We start from the raw sequence: 23,304 nt of genomic DNA on the forward strand, positions 1-23,304 counted from the left end.
AAGGGTAAATTGGGATTATAGTATAGAATTTAGAGTGAGTCTTTACATCACACTATCCTGTGGTATACATGTGTTATAAATCACTGCTTAGTTGTTTCTAATAGTAGAAAATGAAATAAGTTTACGTGATGGTTCTTGATACGATGCTATGGCCAAAATGTTCACACATCGTTGAAAGGGAGACCTAGAGAGTAGAGAGAGACTAGCAGAAGCATCGACTCGGCAAAAGCCACTCTCATTTCTCTTATCTAAGATATCTTTTGTACATATGAGAATTACACTCAAACTTTTTAGAAACATAAATGCATGTACATACACTTTTGACTTTTAACACATTTTCACTAAAGCTAATGTCTCTTCCCTCATATCTATGGACATATTCCTTTTCAGAGTTTTTCAGAGAAAAGTGTACGAAGGAGATAGAAATAAAATATCTTACACCACTTAAGTCTTTGTCCGATTCCCACCTCGTCTTATTGAACAACTTAACATCAAGTAAATATAGACAATTAAAGGTGTTGAAGTCGTAAAGAAATTAGAAATCTGGAAGCATTATATAGAAATTATATCTTCCATAAATAGTAACCAAAGTGATCAGAGCATACAAGGTGAGGAAAACATCTAACTAAATTGATCAAATTTTGTTTTGGTCTGGTAATGTGTCAAAATCTACTAGAGTACTGAAGAGTATCAGAAAGTAACTGAAAAATTTACAAAAAAAAAAAACCAAGTCAAGTTTTATCTTGATTAAAGATCTTAAGATTATAAATGAGATTTAGTTCATAACTTTGATTTATATTTTTTATTAGTACAACAAAATAGCTTTATAAAGATTTTGAAAATCTCCTTGTTTGGTATATATAAATACAAGTCTGCCAAAATTCAATAAATCATTTGGACTTATATGAAACGTAAAATAATATAATATAAAACATTTTTTTTAAATAAGTACAATTCCTACCGACATAGACAATAAACAAAATTTTAGTTTCGACAGTTACTATAATATCTCTCACGGTTTTTCTTAAATAAGATATGTAAACTGCAACTCATAAATACCTAATTTATAAGGTTTTTTTTTTGATCAACTTGATATCTCTCACGCTCTTTATAAGGTTTTTCTAAGAAACATTAAATCATCCATTTCACTTAGAAACTAAAAGGGATGTGATGATGTTTTATAAACTTTTGTTACATCTGTTATGAATGAAATAATCTATTTCTGACGCATATGAGCAGAGCAATTCAGAGGCTATAATATGTTCTTAGGGAAAGTGGCCGAATTTGCTTGAGATATTCTTAGGAGTTTTCGGGTGCTTTTACTAATTACTAATGAAACGCTGTGTGAGTTGGCTAAAAGAAAACCCGCTTCACAATTTCCCCTGGTTAAGCCTCATTTTTCGTGCTACCGAGGAACAAGGGAAAAAACTCTTAACATTACTAAGACCACCCGCATCGGGGGTTTATGAGAGAGTCATGGGCTCGGTATCATAGGCCTTTTCGATTAAAAGAAATGAATAAATGGGTTTCAACCCGTGAACCGGGTCTTCCAAGTGAGCCCGTATGATACGGGGTCATGCCACGCGGCGCAGAGGGAGTGGCTACGCGATCGCGCGGGTTGAGTGCGAAAAAATGGGTTTCGCGTGAAAGATCCCATTTTCCCTTCTCTCTTCGAAATCTAGGGTTTCTCCGTCTGTGAGGCAATTTCGTGTCGGAGTCCAGAGCCGGAGATTTTCTCGATCAATTCGTCGTCGGAGTCACTCGTAAACGCTCTCAGGTGAGTCTCAATCACTCCGAGGACGAGATAGCTTCGATTTGATCTCGAGAGGTTTCTAGGTTAAGGAAGTCGATTTGGGGGTTTCGTCTTAGGGTGGGAAATCGAGAAGGGGGTTTCGATTTCTTGGTCAAAATCGACATACGGTTTCCTTTTAGGGTTCGTTTATCATGGATTTCATTTCGATTTGGGGGTTTCGTGTAAGGGTTCGAAATGTAAAAGGGGGTTTTAATTTAGGACATGAATATAACCGGACTTGGCTCTTTTAGAATTGTTTTCATGCATGATAGGATTAGACCTTTGAACCGAATTTTTGACATAGCAATATAGATAGCATCAATGGTTACTAGTCGATTAACAGCTTCAGTATGCTTTCTTGAATGGAAAAACAAACCACATTTTTGATTTCTATAGTTCTGTGGTCTCGTGTGGTCTATAGTAGTTTGATGCCATTTTTTTAAATTGGAACTCGATTAATACATGTAATTGGAACTCGATTGTTGCAGATGGAAACTCCCCGAGAACCTCATTTCTTCAAGCCTCTTCTTCCTGGTTTTCAAAGTGGCGTCGCAATACCACTTGACTTCTACTCAAAACACATACAAGGGGCTGAGATCAATAAACCATGGAAGCTAAGATCGGACGCTTCGGATCAAATTTGGGAGGTGATCCGAGAAGGCAGGACACTCACCAAAGGTTGGAAAGAGTTCACCGAAGCACATGATCTTCGAATCGGTGACATTGTCATCTTCAAACACAAAGGAGACATGGTCTTTCATGTGACTCCTTTTGGTCCTAGCTGTTGTGAGATTCAGTATACACATCCTCACATCGTTAAGGAAGAAGCCGACGCGGATGATGCTCCTACTTTCTCATACGACTACTGCTTCTTGGCTGAGGTTACTCCTACAAATCAAAAGGACGACAAAATGGTGAGTAAAATTTAGTTATTTATTGTGTGATTCTAGTAATGCTTCTTGGCTGATGTTATGTATGTGTTTGTAGTTTCTTCCTGTGGAAGCTATGAGGTGTGGTGCTTTGAACCAACAATGCAAAGAGGTCAAACTTGTCAACAAGGAGGGAAAGTCATGGACTGCGCGCTTCGGATTTAGCGAATCAGACGGCGCATATTACATCAGCAGAGGGTGGAAAAAGTTCTGTCGTGATAACAGATGCACCAACGGAGATTTGTTTGTGTTCAACGTGGTTGGAGACGGGACGACAACTCCATTACTGTGTGTATGTCCGGAAAGGAAGGAGTGTACTGAACTACTGATCAAGCACTTCAGCAGAATCGATGGTAAGTCTTCTCATTTGACTTTTTTGTGTTGTCTATATCTTCAATGTTACTACTTTGGTTCTGCTTTAACTTGTGTTCTCTTCTTCTACAGGTAGCATTGCTTCTACCTCACGAAATTAGATGGCTCTTTTGCGGTCTTTCCTCTCTATCATCTTAACTTGTTTCTTTTTGTTTCATTAGCAACTTATCAACTTATGTATTTCGGTTTGTAAAACTTGAATGGTTTTTCTATGTGTACTTTTATCCTAAGTTAAACATTCTCGAACTTAATTCCTTTGTTGAATTCGTAGACTGATCATCGAACAAAATGTTTCTATGAATTGAATTTAAGTTAAGAAACAACATAAAATTTTAAAACATAGCTTTTCTACATTTGAAAACACAAACCAAAATATTAAAACATATCTCGAAAGCCAAAACTTAAACTCCAAAACTCTAACATAACTTTTCTACATCTGAAAACACAAACAAAAATATTAGAACATATCTCAAAACCAAAACTTAAGCTCCAAAACTAAAACATAGGTTGAATAAAATGTTTTCATAAATTTTATAATATATTTTAATATTTTATTCATGTATTTTGAATAATTTTAAATTTTAAAACAAATAAAAAATATTATTATTTTATTCCTATGAACTCGTTCTTCGGGTTCACTAATGCAGAAAACAACAAATTTGGGTTCATAACTGTTCATGGGCCCACAAAAAATATTAAAAAAATTTGGTGAAACCCAAAGTGGGGTTCACCAATGCTCATGCTCTAAAGGTGATCGGTTCCAAGGGACTGCATGCACTAATTTATATATAATGCTACTTCCTCCGTTTTATATTAAGTGTCGTTGCAGAAAAAAAAATTTCATTACAAAATAAGTGTCATTTTAGCATTTCGATGCATAATTTATTAACTTTATTTTGTATTTTATTTTTCTATTGGTTGAAATAGGAGTAGGTGTATGGGTAATAATATTTTTATATGGAAAACATGCAAAATTAAATGATTTTTTAGTCTGTGTGTAAAAGTCTCAAATAACACTTATAATGAAACATATGGAGTAATTTATAGTACTAAATCTGGACAATGCTAAAACAAAGGTGTATAGAAGTTGAAAAGAATTTTTAGACATTGATCATTCTTTATCTTGACTTAGAGCAAGAGCATCAGTGAACCCTTCTTTGGGGTTCATTTTCTTAATTTTTTATTATTAAATTTTTTTCTCTTTTTTTTTTTGATTTTTTTTTTAAAAATAAAAAAAATAATTGACCAATCGCGAACCGCCATGTGTCGTGGGATCCGCGCTACAGTGATGAACTTTAGGAGAGAGGGTATCACGCAGGAGAGGCGAGACGAATCAATTTCATCGCTTTTACTTTTTTTTAATATTTTGTTTTCTTCGTAAAACGTGTGATCCTCTCCTTTAAACCTCTAATGCGCATGGCCTTAAAGAGTTATGAGTGTAGCTATATTTAAATATTAAACTAATAAAAAACAGAAGTATGAAAATATACGGCATAGCTACCAATACTTAATTATTGGCAATGAAGACGGTGTTAATATAGACTAATGCTAACAATTATCATACATACACAAATGTGAAAATTAAATTCACAAGCAAGCACAATGTCGTCATGGATGGAGGATTTCCGAACAATAGAAGTAGAGATGGCATTTTGACCGCAGCCCGCGGGCCTGGCCCGTACAAGACCCATGCGGGGCGGATTTGGGTAAGGGTAATCGAAGCCCATTTAAAAGCGGGTCTCGCGGGTAAGTGTCATGCGGGTTTGGGCTTTTGCGGTCTAGGCTCAGCGGGTCTTGCGGGGTCGACATAACCCGCGACCACTTCCTCATTTGCTGTCTTTACACCTGAAAAAAAAGAGTCAAGAGACGAAAATGGCGATCAGGGTTCTCTACAGCACGACTCCACCAACGAGCACCAGAGGAGCAGCACCACCAACCGATTCTTCTTCTCCTCGACTAAGACCACCATCAGAGCTTCTCTCCATCTTCTTTCCACCACCACTGGAGCTTCTCTCCTTCCTCGAGCTTCCACTGGAACTCTCCATCTTCTCGTCCGAAGCAAGTTGCACCGTGCAACAACAACAACAACAACATCTTCTCAAGCTCACCCCAATGAAACATCATGTTTTGCATACCCGCGGGCCAGCCCGCAATGTCCTATGTAGTAAGCGGGGCGGGTTTGGGCAGAGGTTTAAGTACCGCGGGTCACGGCGGGCTTACCCGCAAAGAACCGCCGGAGAGAGAGACCGCAGCGGGGCGGGCCAATGCGGGGCGGGTGGTACCAAATGCCATCTCTAAATAGAAGTTAGTGAAGTGGTGATAGCACACTCAGGTAGAACGGATGTGTTGATATCAAGATTTGGAGAGAATCTCAAGGGAGGAATCTCTGTGACTCGCATGGAGGAGAGATGGACTCTCCATCGATTGTTTTATTCCGCCTAAGGAGATGAAGATGGATTTTCACCACCAAGACGGTCCAAACACGTTTCCGGATTTATTAGATGAGCGGCAAAAATTGTAAAATAAAAAAAAGTCACGAGAATTAGTATAGAAAAATTGTGTAAGGGTGATTTTAATATCAAAACGCTTATGGTCAAAACGTTTATGGTCAGGGCTCTGTCTGTTGGCTATCTTGACATACTACAACCAGCTGCTTTACAAATAATAGATTTACGCAAACTTGGGAATCAATCAAAAAGACTTCATATCGTGTAAAATGTCTAAAACTCATGTATTCTTCTTTTACAAAAAAAAAAAAACTCATGTAATTCTATTACATACTGTTCATATCAAACGTTACATACCTAAGAAATAAGAGTTTTCTCATATTATGCATGTGTTAGAACACGAAACCACATTGCTACCGATGCATACAATTGAGCAACGTGTTTATTACATGATCTATCTGTAGTAGAATATATAAGCATACTACAGTTCTACTATGCCTTGTATGGCTTACAAAACTTTGAAAGATATTTTTTGTAATATAAATATACTTCCATATGAATCTTTCTCATATTCCAAACATCAAATCAACACTCGTTAAAGGAAGAGAAAAATCGAAGAAAGCTTAGCAAATCCAAGAGGACAAAAGACCACATACAACTCCGATATCTGCGCTTGGCCTATCTGGTGAACTTCTTCTGGAACTGTGTGAGGACCGGGTAGATATTCTCAAAGGCTTTGTAGGTCTCCTCTCTCTTCTTGGCTCCAGTGATAACAATCTTTCCAGACACAGATTAGTAGCACAATCTGTGCTCCTTTCATTCCTTTCATCCCTCTGATCCTGTAAATAAGACCCGGAAACATCTCCGGCTCGTAGCTTGCGAAAGCGTGGTGATAGTAGGCCCTTCAAGCCATATAGGAAAACTTCACATCACAAGAAGCTACGATGTTCTGAATCTTGAAATCTTTGAACTTTGCTTGGAATCCAAGTTTCTGAATTATATATCCTAGCGTACTTCCTAGCCGCCAGCTTGGAGGAGTCTTCGGTCTTGGCTCCGGTACAGACCATTCTTCCCGAGGCAAATATCAACGCTGTGGTCTTCGGTTCCCTTATCCTCATGATCACAGCAGCAAAACGTTTAGGGTTATATTCGGCGTTACGTGCTTGCAAAGCTATCGCTTTTAGGTCAAGCTAACTGTAGAGACGATGTTTTGAAGAGTGGGAACGATCCCTGAAGGATGATTGATAAGGTCCACTGGTTCACTACTCCCTTCAAAATCTTGATCACTCATTCTCCACGATCAAATTCAAAATTCAATGTCTTGGTTCTTCCTACGTACACGAAATATAGGGTTTCGTAGAAACCGAAAAGATTAGAAACGATGAAGCTTTTTAAGACAAAGATTTGATAACCGGGGAGATTGGTGTTCACACAAGGAGACTGATTTCGTTCTCTCGCTTAAAGCTCAGAGAGGTTTTTGATTTGTGAGATGCCACCGACTTGCGTTTTGGAATTGGTAGGGGCGGACACAGAAACATGTTTAATAGGGGGCACAAAAAAATTTCGTTGTATTTTATTTTTGAGTTGGGATCACTTATATACATTTTATAGTATTTGTTAAAGAAAATTAAAAAGTTAGTTGGGGGCATGTGCCCCCGTACCGTATACTCTCCGTCCGCCTGGAACCTTTACCGAGGGTGTTTCAGCGTAATCAAGAGTTTTTCCTTTTTATAAACTCACTAGGGGTATTCCGGCGCTACGCGCCGGGTTTGTATCTTTTATTATTTAATGAATTAAAAATTGTTTTCTGATCCATTTAGTGACAATAATCTAGTTAGAAATTATTTTTTAATTGTTTTTTGTATCTTAATTAAATTGATTGACAGACTTTTATGATTTCTTCCTATTTATTCTTGAAATTTATACATTTTAGGTTCTATTATGGTATTGGCCTTTGTTATATATTTTATCTAATTTTAGTTTTTATTTGTTAATTTGATAATTTATAAGGGAAATTCTCTCAAATAGCTCTTTTTAAGTTTTTGTAACAAAAATAGCCTTAAAAAAAAAAGAAAATGACCAAAATAGCCAATTTTTATTATGAGAATTTTAATTTTTAATTTTTTAAAATTTGAAATCATATACCCAAAACTCCACCCGTTAACTCTAAACCCTAAGTCTAGATTAGTTAACCCTATTATCCTTTAATAAAACTTATTTTGGTCATTTTCTTCATTGATGACTATTTTTGTGACAAAAACTTAAAAATTGCTATCCTAGATAATTTCTTAATTTTTATAATAAGAAATAGAATAGGGGTGGAAATACTCTAAATGTATAAGATCATTTATAGTTAATAGTTAATACCAATATTTTATAAATAAAAATCTATACTAAATTGTTATGTTATGAGAGGCGACATATTGATATTAATTCTCAATTTATCTTGATATATATGATTTTGTATGTCTTGACATAATTGTAGTCCTAACTATCATCAATTCTAATCAATTCTGGTATGTTAGGCTTCACATGAAAATGTAGTAATTTTCTGAAAACCATTTTTCTACCTCGCATTTAGTCACTATAGTCGCTGATTTATTGTCATAATTTTTATTTATGAAAATGGGAGCATAATCGTACAATGAAATCGTATAATACCAGTAAGTAGTGAGACGATTAGCTTAATATTTATTCGGGTGAATACTGATAAGTAACTAATGCTGGTTGATGAGCTGAAAGTTAAGCGGGCATGGCATTGTGTAAAGGTGGTACAGTTGATTGATCGTTAGAATCAGTTACTAAATATTATACAATGTATTCATCTTTAAAAGAAATGATCCATTCCTCTTTTTCTTTTTTTTTTCTTTTTTTTTCTTGATACGACTTTTACATACATGTAAAGGTTTTGGAAATGTATCAATGAGCTCAATCATCTCTTCCCCCGTCAAACCAAATAATAAGCAGATTTGAGGCAGTGACTCTGCAATCTGCACAAACGTAATTAAAGACAACAACGCAAAAGAACCATGATGCCGGAAACTGGAGGTCACATACTCTCAATGCTATTCAGGTCAAGTTATCTTATGTTAACTGTATCCCACAATGAACACATGTTCATATCTTATGTACAGAACATAATTTAGAGTTTCACCAAACAACGACATTAGTCTGGCATCAACTTGCAAGAGTCAGAGAGACTTGTTTCAGTTTTCCTTATGAAGATTCTATCTGCATTGCTAGAGGAATGTGGATCAATCCAAAGTCGTAAAATAATTGAAAAGTGCATTTCTCAGAATGGTTTTGCCATTTTAACATTTCAAAATCAAGGAAAAGATTTGTAACATTTTTCTTTTGTACTGTGTACCATAAACATTCTAAGTATATATGTTATTTATAACTATGGTTCTTCTGAGAAACATTAACATGTACTTCAACTTCACGATCAATGCAAAAATTCCAAAGCAATGTACATGCATCATCAACCTAACAGCAGAATACCTGCGACGTCAATTAAGACTACATACTACCATGTATTCTCAAGTCCATTCAAGATCAATAATCATTTCCATTGTCTTTACTTACAGAACCGAATCCAAACTTTTGGATTACCAGAAGTTGAATTTTATTCTATTATTTTTTGTTGCATAATAACCGAAATAAAAGGTAGAGCAGTGAGGTTGTGTAGCATACCACAAATGGGCACAAGGTGATGACGAATCAAAGAAGGGGCATGGCCACCTGCGCAAACATATACCACACCTGTTATACTAATATGTTCATAGAATCATGTAAAGAAGGGTAGATAGAACAATGACTGTTACCGGAAGGGGATTCAAGCATGAACAATTCATGAGATACAAAGATACCACCATCAAAGTCATCATTACTGTAATTATCATCATGTTTTACTGTTGTCTATGCATACAAACTCACCAGGGAGCTTAAGAAAATTTTACCGAGGAGGAAAAAGTGTTAACTGAGTGCTTAATCACAATGAACTACAATACATATATATATGTTTGGTCAGATTTAAGCATTTCAGAGACAACTTACAAATTGTGCGACAGTTTCTTGGGTTAAAACTTTAGAAAATCGAAACTGAAATCTTTGGATGTGATAAAAGGGTAAATAATGAACCAGAAAATACCATTTGTAAGCAATTCAGCTCCTGCACAAGTCTGCCATTTAAAAACATGTTTAGAGACAGGGAGAAACGTGAGCAGTGAGCACCTAACATATAGACCACAGAATACTTAAAACCAGGAAACACTTACTTGAAAAAGAATCTGATGGATGTAGCCCAATGTAGACACAATATCTGACGTGGAGACCTGTTGTGTCTCACGTGTCCATTAGAAGATTTAAACATTTTTGAGTTTTAGCCCTCCACGGGAGGGCTGTACGACCCTTGCTCTTCATTTACAATACTGACTTCGTTCCGACAGTACTCACCAAATTTTAATATGTATATGGACACCAAGGCTTTGGGAAAACCGATTTATTTGACTGTTAAATTTTGCTCATTAATTAATATAATCAAACATCTTTGCCATTGCAAATGACTAAAGCATATAGTACCATGACAAATGGAAATTACGAAGTTGGAAAATCTCCAAACCTTAGCAAAGAGAAACCTGTTGAAACTGATCTTAGGTAAAACCAATCAATTGAAAAGAAAATTGAATGTTAAACTAATAAAAGTAAGCTGTTGAAGGATCATTACCTTCTAATCGAGGAACACCAATTCCACATCCATATGCTTGTCGGCTCTCTTAACATTCCTCCCTACAAAACGAAGGGGGGGACGTGTCACAACCGTGGCATCGCAATAACCAGCCTCCAAAGTGGAGCTAAGTAATCGCTATTCTTGAAAGTTCTAGTTTCCGCAAGATTATGATTCGAAAGAAGTTTATGATTTGACTTGACGACATATACAACAATCTCATCGACCAAAACCAAAACGTATGATTAACTGCAATATATAACATCATACATAATCAATAGAAGTCGATCCAATGGGTCGGGATGAAGAGTGAACGAATCCGCCATAAGTGGAGTTGATGCTTGACAGAGAGTGATCTTCGAGATTTCGCAGTGGTGTGACTGTTGAACGCAGGCGACGAACCCATTTATATTGCGGAGCTACGTTGGAGGATGCTAATTCCTCTTTAATTCAAGAGAGTGGGAGTAGTGATGGAGAACTCGTTAATGCTTGGATTAGTGTATCCGGAAGACGATAACTTAAGCTGATATACAGACGAAGAAGATCAGAGGAGGTGAGTTCTGAAGCGTCAAGCGGATTTTGTCTCTGCATCTTCAACAGGAAAACTAACGAAACCTAATAAAAATTGTAACAGCCCAGTCCAATAATCAGCTAGCCCAATAACCAAAACTCTCGTGCAAGTTAATAACAGGTTGACAGGTGGCACAAAATGCTCCTATGTTCTTGCTGACATGGAGGGCTAAGGTGAGAGAAAACTCTCCTTTATAGTTATAGATTTTCCTATTTCTAATAAATATATACTCAACAATGAACATATCTGTCAAATTCATTAAGCAACTACTTTTTATTCTGTGAATAAAAAATACCTACTTTTTTTTATTCCAACGAAAAATAATGCACATATATGACTTTATTTTTAACGATTCTCTAGTATGCAACTGAATTACTGATGTACGGAAAACCTCCAACGAAATTTGACAAAGCTTAATCGAATTTTAGCCACATTATTCGATGTTTCACGATATTTTTTTCATTATTGAATGACTGATGTACGGGTCTCTCTCATTAGTCATGTTCTTATCAAATAACACGAATAGACCTAGTTGATCTATCAACCCACCCAAAGACATATCGATTTGAGTCAATGGGCTTCTGACTCTTTTTCCACACAAAATAAACAATTACAGCCAAAATAACAGTTACTAATAAAATATTTTACAGTCTCGTACTAATACTCAATAGGACGAAAAGAGGATTGAACATTCGTATTTAGCAGTTCAGCGTGGAACAAGACTGCTTGATTATTTATGATCCGTCTCCCGTAAATTTCGAATGTAAATTTAATCTGTCTGTGATATCATCACACAAGAACTGTCATGATTGTTGATAATTTATTTACATGCTAGGCGGTTTTTGTTGTCGTTATTGATGGGTGATTCGTAAATAATTCTCCAACGGTAAATTCTTTCTTGAACCAAATAAGATAAAGTCGGTCGAGAAGACTTGTAAGTTCTACATTCTCTGTTATAATCAAATGATTAAAAAACTGTCCATGTGAAATCAAGTAGTAATTAAACAATACCCGAAATATAAGTTTTTTTGTAGTAATTAAACATATCCGAAATATAAGTTTTTTTGGTAGTAATTAAACATATACTAAACCGAACAAATAAACAAGCCGAAATTCATTAAATAAAAACCCGAATTCCTCTCACATCTGATGTGTTTGTTCCCCCCCTTGTCTTTGCGAGAGTAGCCAACCTAAAACGGTAACGCAAACGGGTCCAGCCACTAGCTCCAGCGGGTTCTTTGGGCTTTGGATAGGGCAAGGCCTTGACCACCAGTGTGCAGCCTCCTAGGTCAGTTCCAGACAGCTGAACCGCACGGTGGTTGGAGCCTAGTCCGTAGAAATAGACGAGGGCACGGCTGATAAAAAAAAAAATGGTTACTAAGCGAATTGGGTTTTGTAACAAAACTGGAGAAAGGTTCTAACTTCTAACCTGTTGAGAAGGAAAACATCGGTAATCTCGCCACATGTGGAGAAATGGTTACTCAAAGCATTCTTGATATCATCTCTAGGAAGAGAAGTGGCATATCCAGTCACGGATACGCCTTCGCTACTGCAAGAGTAAAAAAAACTGCATTGTATTAACACAACTTGCATAAGTAAGAAAATGTGAATAGCATAAATAAAACTTACCGGTTTCTTTGATCATGTGCAACGTGCCTAGCAGCGAGTACATCAGTACTCAACCCAGTGCTGAGGTCACTGAGTCCTGGAGGCAAACTCGTAACGACAATCTTCTTTCCTCCAATATCACTTCCATCGAGTTGCAAGGCTTTGTCTCCTGCGCCTTCTCCACGCAGGATAACAATGCACGACCTCTGGAGCTCATTTGTTACTGGATCGCTGCGAATCTGGATGTTGTGGAATTCTCCACATGCCTTGAAAAGACTCTCCAAAGCCCGGTAGAGTTCAATGGGTTGAAGGGAAGTGTCGTACCCTTCAACACCGATCCTTATCCTGAATTTTTAAATAGAACCAATTAGCAAACACATTTGAAAGTGAAGTTATTTTATTTCTCTTTTATTAGCAGGTCGAACAAAAAACCAAAGATTCAAACCAAGAAGGCCTAGCTACAGTAGCTAAGCTACTACAATCAAAACGACCAAGAACATCAAGCAGAGAATAAAATAAAAAATTAAAGCAGTGGTTGGAATCAGACTTCTCACTTCAAACTAGCCACAGCATGTCATTCAGAATCATAAATATATACACATATATTAGCTAGATATTCCCACGAATATAGCTATTCAATTTAAACCAAATAATAGAAAATTTATTGGTATCAACATTACACAAAAATGGTTTTTTTACACAAAAACCAATGGTTTTTTTTGTTCGACCTGCTAATTATCTATCAACATTACACAACAAAAAAAAAACAGAAATTTATTTTCACCTGCTTTTGACGTAATCATAGTACGACTTCACGACCTCTAGATGTGCATCAGCGGAGAACGGCCTCTTCCACTAAAATTATTTTAAAAAATGTAATTAGAATCCTTTAAAAAGTATATACATATGTATTATTAATTTAAAAAGTACAATCGCCGACAAAAAAACAAGAACAAAAGAGTTAGGAGAAGGTTTGGGTAAGAGAGATAGAGAAGAAACATGCACTAAGTTTGGGAAGAAACATACACTAAGTCTTTGAAGCTCTGAACAATAATCAAAAGCAAAGAAGGAGAGGGCCAAAGTGACGACGCGTTAGATGCGCGGAGAAGAAAAAACTCACCGTGTACGGAGCAGAAACCCGAGGAGAGGATCTGGATCTCTCCATCGACTCCTTGACAAAATTGGCGAGAGGAGATCCTTCCATGGACGATAAGATCGATGCTTTTGTCTCTAGGGATTTTAGGAAGAATATCTTATTTTCTGACTCAAACTTTCAGGGACTTTATACTTGTTTTTTTTTTTGGTTAGTGATTTAAAGGTTATTATTAATATAAATTTATAATTAAAGCGAAAACATTCTTTTTTCTTTTTGTACTTTGGAAAAAAGATAGTGGATGGTATTTGTGGTAAAATTCTAAAGAGTCGTGTAGAGAAAATGAAGTTTTTTTTGGAAAGAGAAATGTAAGACGCAAATATATATTTTTGTCGGTTGAAGAAAAATATATTGGAGAGCTTTTCTTGTAAAATAGTGGTTAGAGAAAATTAAAGTCTTTTGAAGTAAAAGAAAAGTAAAAAAGCTAAAGAGTGAAAAGTTTTAAGAGGTAAAATAAATGTAAAAAGTGAATTATCAATTTTCGTATGTTGAAAGTTAGTTTTTACGGTAAAATTTTTTACAAAAAAAAAGCTAAATTTATCTATTTGGGTACATTGAATATATGTAACGGAGAGCAAATAAAATAAGAATGGGTATACTAAGTTTTAAAAAATTAATATTTCGACCGTTGTAAACAAGAGTTTCTTTTTCTACAATTAAACTAAAATCCAATTATCTATTTGGGTACGTTGAATATATGTGACGGAGAGCAAAAAAGGTTAAGAGTGGGTATACAAGTTAAAAAATTATCTATTTTGGACGTTGAAAAAAGAGCTTTCTTTTTCTACAATTAAACTAAAACCGAAAGTTGTACTACTCAATACTGATTAAAATCTGACTAGTGATAAAGTTAAAAAAAATTGGATAATTTAATAGAATTGAGTGGAATTTAAATCTAGACCTAAATACACTGTTATTAGATTGGGTATTTGGTAAATAAAATTTAAATCCATTGAAAACCCGTGGTATTCAATATTTTTTAGATTTAGTTATAATTCAGTTATGGTAAATTTTAATGGAATTCAATGTATCTTTTTAACTAAAACAAATCTACTTTTTCTATCAAGACTTTGTAGGAAATGGGACTTGAATATCTTTTCCATCAAATTACTTGCATACTTTAATTCTAATATTTATTCTAATTACCCAATTCAATAACACCCCTTAATCTGATTAGTGACTAAGACCACCATTATCGTGGTTTCTCTGCTCGGTTTTTAAATAATGGGTCATTTAATTAAATCATAACTAATTAAAAAATTGTAACTGATCCTTATTTTTTTTTTTTTTTTTGAAACATGTAACTGATCCTTAATATGAGTCAATTTGTAACTGATCCTTAATATGAGTCTTTCGTGACCGATTACAAAAAAGTTTCTAGGGATACGTGTCATATGTGTCAGCAAGTAAAAGAAGAAAAGTGGGTTTTTTTTCTTCCTCTCTATCTTTTCTTTCTTTGTTTATTTTTTTTCCTTTTTTTTTGTTTATTCGTTACACTCAATTTGATGTTTCAGAGTTGCAACAAGCCGAAGATAACAGAAGTTCACATGTGGACCTCACGTATTCTATAGATATTCCAACAAATATCGTCAATATGATGGGTGTTCGAACTAAATTAGTGATGGATAAATGCATCAACAAATGAAAGCTGATTTAGTTGAACATGTATGGCGTAAATTTGGACGTGATGAAGACGACAACTGAGCACGGATATCGTTTATTTTACTAATCTTTGTTTTTATGTTTTTTAATTTTAAAATCTATGTTGAAAATTTTATCTTTTAATACATTTTTATTAAATAAATAAATTTTATCTTGTAATTTTTTTTAAAAACTCTTAATTTAAAAAACTATCATTAGAAGCACAAAATCGAACAGTTTCTTAACAGAGTTTCTTAACTCCACTTAAGTATATTTATATATTTAAATAATCTTTAGAAAACACTAATGAGTTTCTGTGGATAGTCATGCTTTATGATTATTGGTAAAACCCTGTAAGAGGTTCTTAAAGAAAAAAAATATTATATTAATATATTTATTTTTTATTTTTCTTTATAAAACATAACCAATTAATATATGACACATATGTGTGTCAAAATAGGAACCGTTTCTTAAAATTAATAATTAAGAACCTTTCATTTTTTTTTCTTAACTTTTTATTATTTTAATTGTTTTAATCATAAGAATTTTTGTTAAGAACCCATGAATAATCATGCTCTAACTGATTCAAAATATATACTGATCCTTTATATTAAATTAGGAGAGTAGGAGCAATAATATACAACTAGCTACCATAGATACTAACTGATTACATGTATTGAATCAAAACTCTCTATTGGTATCTTAGCTCTCCAATAATCATTTGATTTTAACATGAACTATCTAAATAATCAGAAAGAGATACATGAGTTTAATTAAGTACTGGATGCAAGAAAAAAAATGATGAATGAAGAGTTTGTGGTTAAAGTGTGGGTTGATATAGTTTTTGCGGAAAAATTAGGTTGAAGAAATAAAGTTTTCTTGTTAAAAGTAAAAACAATTATCTATATATGTTCGTTGAAAGAATGGGACGGAGAGCAAATAAGGTAAAAATTTAAAGTTTATGTAATAAAATCAATTACTTTAGTTATGCTAATATATTATATTTATCCAAAATTTCATTCTTAAGCAAGTCTTATACTTTCAGAAACAGAAATTAATTACTTTTGTATGGTAAGATATTATATTTAACCAAAATTATCATTTAAACAAATATTATATATAAATAATTTATTAATATCTAATAAATAAAACATTAAACTATATTTACTTATAAGAATACTACAATTATTTTAAAATTATATGATACACTGGTTATATATAAAATATTTAATCTAAAAATAGATATATAAAATGTATGAAATAAAAGTAAAACTACCAGTTATCAAATCTAAAAGTTAGTTTTTATGTATTCTATTGGTGAACCCAACATTATATGTCATATTGACCAAAAAATTATAACTTAATGTATAAGTAGAATTATAATTATGAAAAATTATTAGTTACTCATAAAAATCTGTATATATAAATAAATAAACAGAAAAATATAAAATAACTGGCTTGTTATATATCATAGATTTTTTTTTAAAGTGATAAAACTAATAAATTTTATTATTTAATAGTTTAAAAGATAAAATTATGTATTGTTGTGGTTACGAAACATTGTCATTAACATGTATGCCACATCATTTTAATATATATTGCATACAAAACTAAAAATATGAAAGATTAAACATAACGGGAGTAATCAGGACATGCAGAAACAGTTCCAGAAAGAAAAAAAGACATGCAAAAATTCTGAAAGCCATTAGTCCAAAAAAAAAGACATGCAGTACGTAACTGAAAACTATGTTGGAAATTTATAATGGTTATCTTTTGACTTTATTGTGACGGTCCTAGTTGTCTCCATAACTAGGTCGTTTTCCATTTTCCATTTTATGAAAAAAATATTTATTTCATATACAAAATACAATTTTTTTACTTATTATTTATGGTTGTGACGCAAACAATTCCTAACTGTTCAAGAACTGTATGTTATTACGGTGTTACCACACTAATCTTCAAGAGGCATTGACTACTTAGCATTGCAAAGATTTTTTCGGAGTGACCCACTTTTAGTTATGAATCAGTTAGTTCTTTTTTTTTTGATAAACGAATCAGTTAGTTCTTTCTTACCGATAATGCCATTTAGAACCAAAATACAGAAACAGAATCCTTCAGCGTTTCAGTAAGTGATTAGATCTTTATCATAATGGTTGCATTGGCTTTGTCTAGTAGACACAAACGAATATTTGCAATTTAATAATTATAGTGTTCACATATTATGCATTCTCATATAGTTTTATTAGAAGCTGACACTTTTTTTTTTATGGTTGACACATTACACCCAAAAAAAAAAGCTGACACATTACACCAAAAGTAATAGATATCGCGATTATATAGATAGGGGGTAGAGATAGAAGCATCGCCGTAGCAGGCTCTAGATCATTTCGGCACCGATCACATCATTATATATGCTCCGATTAACTCCACAAACTGATCAATGACTCCCATGCCCAATTCAACGTGCATGAAACCACCGTCGATTAAGCCAGAACTGTCTCGAAACCTGACATAAGGAACTCCTTGAGACTTGCCTATACCAGTAGCAAACATAGCATGGCAACCTGGGCAATGAGAAAGCAGTTCCGTGATAGTTGGACAATATATCTTCTGCAAAAAAAAAAATTAAAATAAATGAAACTAAAATTCAAGTTAACAGCAAAATATATATAGCTTTCAACTCACGTTTTCAGGGAAGTTTCCAGGGGCTAAGAACTCAGATAAAGAAGCATAGTTTGGGATGGAAGCAGTAACTGGGGAATAACGCATTACATCAATAAATTTAGTTTCAAACTCTTCAGCATTCCGATATAGATCAAGAGTATGAACTCTCATATCGGTAACAACGAACCTACGGATTCCAGTCTATATAGAAAAAGAAAGAAGAGGTAGTTATTATCATACAAAAAGAAACCAATATAGTATAAGTTACATTTACTTACCGGAAGTGGTATTGCCGGGAGCCTTAAAAACTGAGCAAACAATCTTTGATAATCATCATCCAGGACCATACCCTCATACATCAGGAAGGGCCTAACCGATTCGAGGAAAGGGATGCCCAACGTGTCTGTTAGCGTAGAAAACTCGCTCATGTACTGGACCAAGTATGTCACGGAGAGAGACTCTGGACCAATCAAGTTCGCAATGCGACAAGCCGCATTCATGTGCCGCATAAGAGAATACGCCCAACCGGTGCTATAAAACTGTACCCACGGGAAGTCGTCGACGAGTTGATAAACATCTTCCCAATTTGTGGACAAAGTCATATTCTGCAACAGGAAATCAATATATAAGATTTTTTAAAATCCGAACCAACAGAAATGATATTAAGCAATGTCATTTGTTCATGTAAAAAAGAAAAGAAGAAGAAGATTAAGATCACTAAAAATAAATAACTTACGTATCTTGCTTGAGAGGAAAAAAGTATGTTGAAAAAAATGAGAGTGGAGATTTGTCGTTGAAGTGTGGGTAGATATAATGAATTTTTTTGAAGGAAAAAAAATAAAAAAAAAAAGTTAAAGAGTTAAAAGTTTTAAGAGGTAAAATAAATGTAAGAAGTGAATTATCTATTTTCGCATGTTGAAAATTAGTTTTTGCGGTAAAAGTTTTCAAAAAAAAAAGCTAAATTATCTATTTGCGTACGTTGAATAAATGAGACCGAGAGAAAATAAGGTAAGAGTGGGTTTACAAGTTAAAAAATTATCTATTTTGGACGTTGAAAAAAGAGTTTTCTTCTTCTACAATTAAAATAAAATCCAAAGTTTTATTACTCAACAGTGATCAAAATCTGACTAGTGATAAAGTTTTTTTATAAAAAAATCTGACTAGTGACTACTAACTGATTCACAATACTGATCCTTTATATTAAATTAGGAGAGTAGGAACAATAATATAAAACCAGCTACAATATATACTAACTGATTACATGTATTGAATCAAAACTCTATTGGTATCTTAGCGCTTCAGTAATCATTTGATTTTAACATGAACTATCAAAAGAATCAGAAAGAGATACATGAGTTTTTTTTTTGATCAAAAAAAGAGATACATGAGTTTAAGTACTAGATGCAAAGAAAAAAAATGATGAATGAAGAGTTTGTGGTTAAAGTATGGGTTGATATACTGATTTTATTTTTTGGAAAAAAAGAAGTAAAAAACAATATTCATATGTTGGAAGATAGTTTTTGCGGTAAAAGTAGGTTGAAGAAATAAAGTTTCCTGGTAATATAAAAGTAAAAAAAAATCTCTATATCTATTCGATGGAAAAATGGGACGGAAATCAATTAAGGTAAAAATTTAAAGTTTATGTATTTAGGTACGTTAAAAAAAGAGTTTTCTTCTTCTTAAATTAAACTAGAATCCAAAGTTCCATTACTCATAGTGATTGATATCTGACTACAAACTGATTCACACAATACTGAACTGATCCTTATATTAAACTAGGAGAGAGTATGATCAATAATATACAACCAACAAGTCAAAAAACTCTCTTGGTATCTTAACTCTAATAATTTCTTAACATTTTTACCAAAAAAAAACTCTCTAATAATCTTTTGGTTTTAACATGATCTATCTAAATAAACAGAAAGAGATACGTGAGTTTAGGTACTAGACAAAGAAAAATGATAATATATTCTTGCTTTATAACCAATGGAATGAATCATTTTGTTTGACTTTGACGATCTCCATAAAACATGAATTAGACGTAGATTGAGTCGGTAGTGTAGATTTGATCAATTAGTTACATTATATTTTATCTCAAGGCTCTACGTTGGGCATCAGAGATTTAAATCGGTAATTGTTTCAATCCCCATGGCCGACCCTGGTGGTGACCATTGGAGCGTTGCTAGCCGATAGATCAAATACATTGGTGATTGATCCTTGGTTTGTAAATTGGAAATAAAGCACGGAACATTCACTACACCAGTTATCGGCAAAACATCCATTCAATCCTTGCTTCGAGTTTCAAGTTTTGGCATACGAAGATTAACACACTAATTACTGAAAATTAACATTATTATTATTAAGAAAGACACAATGTTAAGTCTGTCATCAGACCCAAAAACAAGAAAAGAAACTCATACTTAGAACAACTCTAAAAAGGAATTTACACCAAAAAATTCTTGGAGCTATGTGTACCTGTATATGTCTCACTAATTTTTGAGCTCCGTTCTAACAGGTCTTCCACATGTTGCATTTCAATCTAAAAGCCTTGGAGCTCTGTGCAAGAGTAAGAATCCAATCCTTGCTGGTCTGATCTTTCCTCCCAGTCCTGAACCAACTTTTATTTCCTCTAAGCATTGGTTTTTGATGTTCGTCTTATATGCATCGTGCAGAAAGTTGCAGCTGCATCAAGTAACATAAGAAGGGCTATATCTTCATGCAGGTGAATTCAACATTTTTAAGTTTTTGTTTTCTTAGTTTTGGAAGCACGAGTGATATGATATTAATATCAAGGACTCCTGCAGACCTGGTCTAATTGCATTGCTCGTATTGTCCTAAATGTTACAGGTGAGGATGGATCATATGGCTGATGAATTATCTAAGACGTTTAAGTCTCCTCTATTGACCCTTTTCAGTCACTTCCTCATTACCAACAAGTAAGTTACATCCACAATTCTATGCTATTAACTTCAACCGATTTGCATCAAATATTAATTAGACACTGCCATACCGTTTAAGCCATAACGATCGTTTTACAAGTTTCTTAATTGGCGAAACAAAACAAGATTAGATAACCAAAAATGTTGAATTGCACTTCCATTAGCCTGCACCATCCTCCACCAATTCATCAATGAACCGAGCTGTCGCCACAGAAGACGATCCTCCATCCATCATAGCCTTCCTCGCCGCATCAGACATTTCCTTCACCTTCACCCTCCTCCCTTCCCCATCATCCATCAAAGACCTGATAGCTCTCACAATCTCGTCACAAGTCACTAACCCCCCACGACCAAACACGTAATCCATCCGCAGATCCACAGCCAACCCCAACTCCTTCACCAACGTGAACGCATTCAGCTGCTGCTCAGCGTACATCGGCCACGTGGCGACAGGAACACCAAACCACAAGCTCTCAAGCGTAGAGTTCCAACCACAGTGAGACACAAACCCTCCTATCGCCTTATGTTCCAAAACTTCCACTTGCGGAGCCCAACCACAAACCAACCCCTTACCCGCCACTCGCCCCATGAACCCCTCCGGCAACACATCCGTCGGATCACTCGTCTCAACAGGCCCTGTCCGAATCGACCATAGAAACCTACACCCGACAACCTCAAGCGCCTGAGCTATCTCCTTCACCTGAACCTCATCAACGCTTCCTCTACTCCCAAAGCAAAGAAACACCACAGAACACTCCGGCTGCTCCTCGAGCCACCTCACGATCCTATCCCTATCTTCCTCGTTAGGACTCGCTCTATCCTCCAAGCTGAGAATCGGTCCGACCGGGTAAACCGGAGGATAATTCTCCTCCCGCTGCTGAGAGAAGTACCCAAACGTGTAATCCTCAATCTCCGCCACCGAATTTACCAAAATACCCTTCGCATCTCCAAATCTCGGCGATAGATCAACGTACGCCTCGTAAGCTTCTTCCTTAAACAAACCGGACGGCAGAAACTTCGCCGGAATAGGGTTGATAAATCCCGGAATCTCCAACTCCTCATCGCCGGAGCTCCAATCGAGCTTCGACGCGACTCTCCGATGCCGATCGGGGAGATACTTCATCATACTCAAGTATCTAGCGTTACAGGTTAAGAATATGTACGAAGGGAGGTGAAGCTCGTCGCCGACGTCTTTGATCAACGAGTTACAGAAGAAATCAAGAACCAAAGCGGCTACACGAGAGTTAGTGCGAGACTCGAGGATGGTGGAGACTGCTTCTTTGATGAGAGGAGTGGTTCTTTTGATGATTTGGACTATGTACGCTTCGGGAGCTCTGTAGAAGAGATCCAACGGCGGAGGATCGTCGAGAACGGGGAGGTCGTGGAGGCGGATCTGGGGATGTGAAGCGACGAGAGATTTGGCGAAAACGGCTGCGTTTGGGCTGGTTGGGGAGTGTAATTGGAGGATGGTGATGGTGTTGATCCGACGGTCGAAATTGATTAGACGCTTGGCGAACTCGATGTTGACGAGGAGGTGGCCTGTGGATGGAACTGGGATGAAGATTAGCTCTGTTTTTTCCGCCATTTCTCTGAGATTTGGTTTGTTCAAGTGAAAATGGAGAACAAGTGTGGTGTATATAAACTTATCACATGTCACACCATTTGGTCTGTTCAAGAACCGTTTGTGTTTTTAAAATGTCCACATGTCGACCAAACTTTGTTTTATTCACTTTATTTACACTTTAGTGAGATGAGATAAGTTTGATAAATTACCACATGTTGCTTTATGGGCCAAGATATCAACTTATGGAGCCCAACTACACACGATTCCACGGCCCATTGTTTCGGTCTAAAATTACGAACCAAAATATTTATGATTCTCGGTTGATTCCCCAACATACACTCTAAAGGTGTTCCACGCAATGTAATCGGTAATCTTCATGATACAATGATGCATGAAGTTCCCGGTAACACTAAACGTTCAATGTTTTTCAGACCCATTGACAAAATATAGAAACCCATTTGGGAACTTCAGCAACCTCCTAAGCTCCACCGTTTATCTACTTTCCCTTCACCACCATTACAGGCCCTTCTTAAAGGGATTGCTCACTCTCCTTTAAAGGTGTCCCTGCTGCACTATAAGGATGGCATATGATTCACTAGTGCGGGAGAGAGAGAGAGAGAGAGAGAGAGAGAGAGAGAGAGAGAGAGAGAGAGAGAGAGCCCACTTGTGTGGTCAGCAAGATCATTTCATAACTTAATCAAGAGGGATAATCTTTTTTCAGTATTAAGTTTAATTATCGAGAGACTACAATACAACAAAGGCGTTAGTGTAACTTAATTTCTCTTACTTTTGAAAGCCGCCGAAAAAATGTTGAAGACTAATCAGGAGGAAGAAACCCTTGTCTCTCAAATCTTGGATGTCACGTTTACCCAGTTCACCGGTGCATGGGAGTTGAATG

General features: G+C 35.3%; 3 protein-coding genes and 1 pseudogene across 4 annotated transcripts; 1 reads left to right on the top strand and 3 right to left on the bottom strand.

The window, feature by feature from the left end:
• The first annotated feature begins 1,403 nt into the window (after positions 1 to 1,403).
• Positions 1,404 to 3,469, top strand: LOC106420034 (B3 domain-containing protein REM9-like). Its single transcript, XM_048765451.1, has 3 exons — positions 1,404 to 2,706; positions 2,780 to 3,074; positions 3,166 to 3,469. The coding sequence occupies exons 1-3, from the start codon at positions 2,281 to 2,283 to the stop codon at positions 3,192 to 3,194; spliced, it is 750 nt and encodes a 249-aa protein (XP_048621408.1). The 5' UTR covers positions 1,404 to 2,280; the 3' UTR covers positions 3,195 to 3,469.
• A 151-nt stretch (positions 3,470 to 3,620) lies between these two features.
• On the bottom strand, positions 3,621 to 7,567 carry LOC125591353 (annotated as a pseudogene).
• Positions 7,568 to 11,821: 4,254 nt separating this feature from the next.
• On the bottom strand, positions 11,822 to 13,760 carry LOC106419897 (nucleolin 1). 2 transcript variants are annotated; one of them, XM_013860743.3, is made up of 5 exons: positions 13,566 to 13,760; positions 13,230 to 13,300; positions 12,467 to 12,790; positions 12,267 to 12,386; positions 11,822 to 12,192 (listed from the first exon to the last, which is right to left on the bottom strand). In XM_013860743.3, the coding sequence occupies exons 1-5, from the start codon at positions 13,647 to 13,649 to the stop codon at positions 11,955 to 11,957; spliced, it is 837 nt and encodes a 278-aa protein (XP_013716197.1). In that variant the 5' UTR covers positions 13,650 to 13,760; the 3' UTR covers positions 11,822 to 11,954. The 2 variants fall into 2 exon arrangements, with proteins under 2 accessions (XP_013716197.1, XP_013716195.1); XM_013860741.3 differs by having other exon boundaries at positions 12,267 to 12,404.
• Positions 13,761 to 17,411: 3,651 nt separating this feature from the next.
• On the bottom strand, positions 17,412 to 22,535 carry LOC125591355 (flavonol 3-O-glucosyltransferase UGT71C4-like). Its single transcript, XM_048765455.1, has 4 exons — positions 18,640 to 22,535; positions 18,182 to 18,508; positions 17,925 to 18,104; positions 17,412 to 17,849 (listed from the first exon to the last, which is right to left on the bottom strand). The coding sequence occupies exon 1, from the start codon at positions 22,425 to 22,427 to the stop codon at positions 21,003 to 21,005; it is 1,425 nt and encodes a 474-aa protein (XP_048621412.1). The 5' UTR covers positions 22,428 to 22,535; the 3' UTR covers positions 17,412 to 17,849; positions 17,925 to 18,104; positions 18,182 to 18,508; positions 18,640 to 21,002.
• Positions 22,536 to 23,304: the final 769 nt, after the last annotated feature.

This window comes from Brassica napus, chromosome C8 (assembly GCF_020379485.1).
Source record: "Brassica napus cultivar Da-Ae chromosome C8, Da-Ae, whole genome shotgun sequence".
Classification (NCBI taxonomy): domain Eukaryota; kingdom Viridiplantae; phylum Streptophyta; class Magnoliopsida; order Brassicales; family Brassicaceae; genus Brassica; species Brassica napus.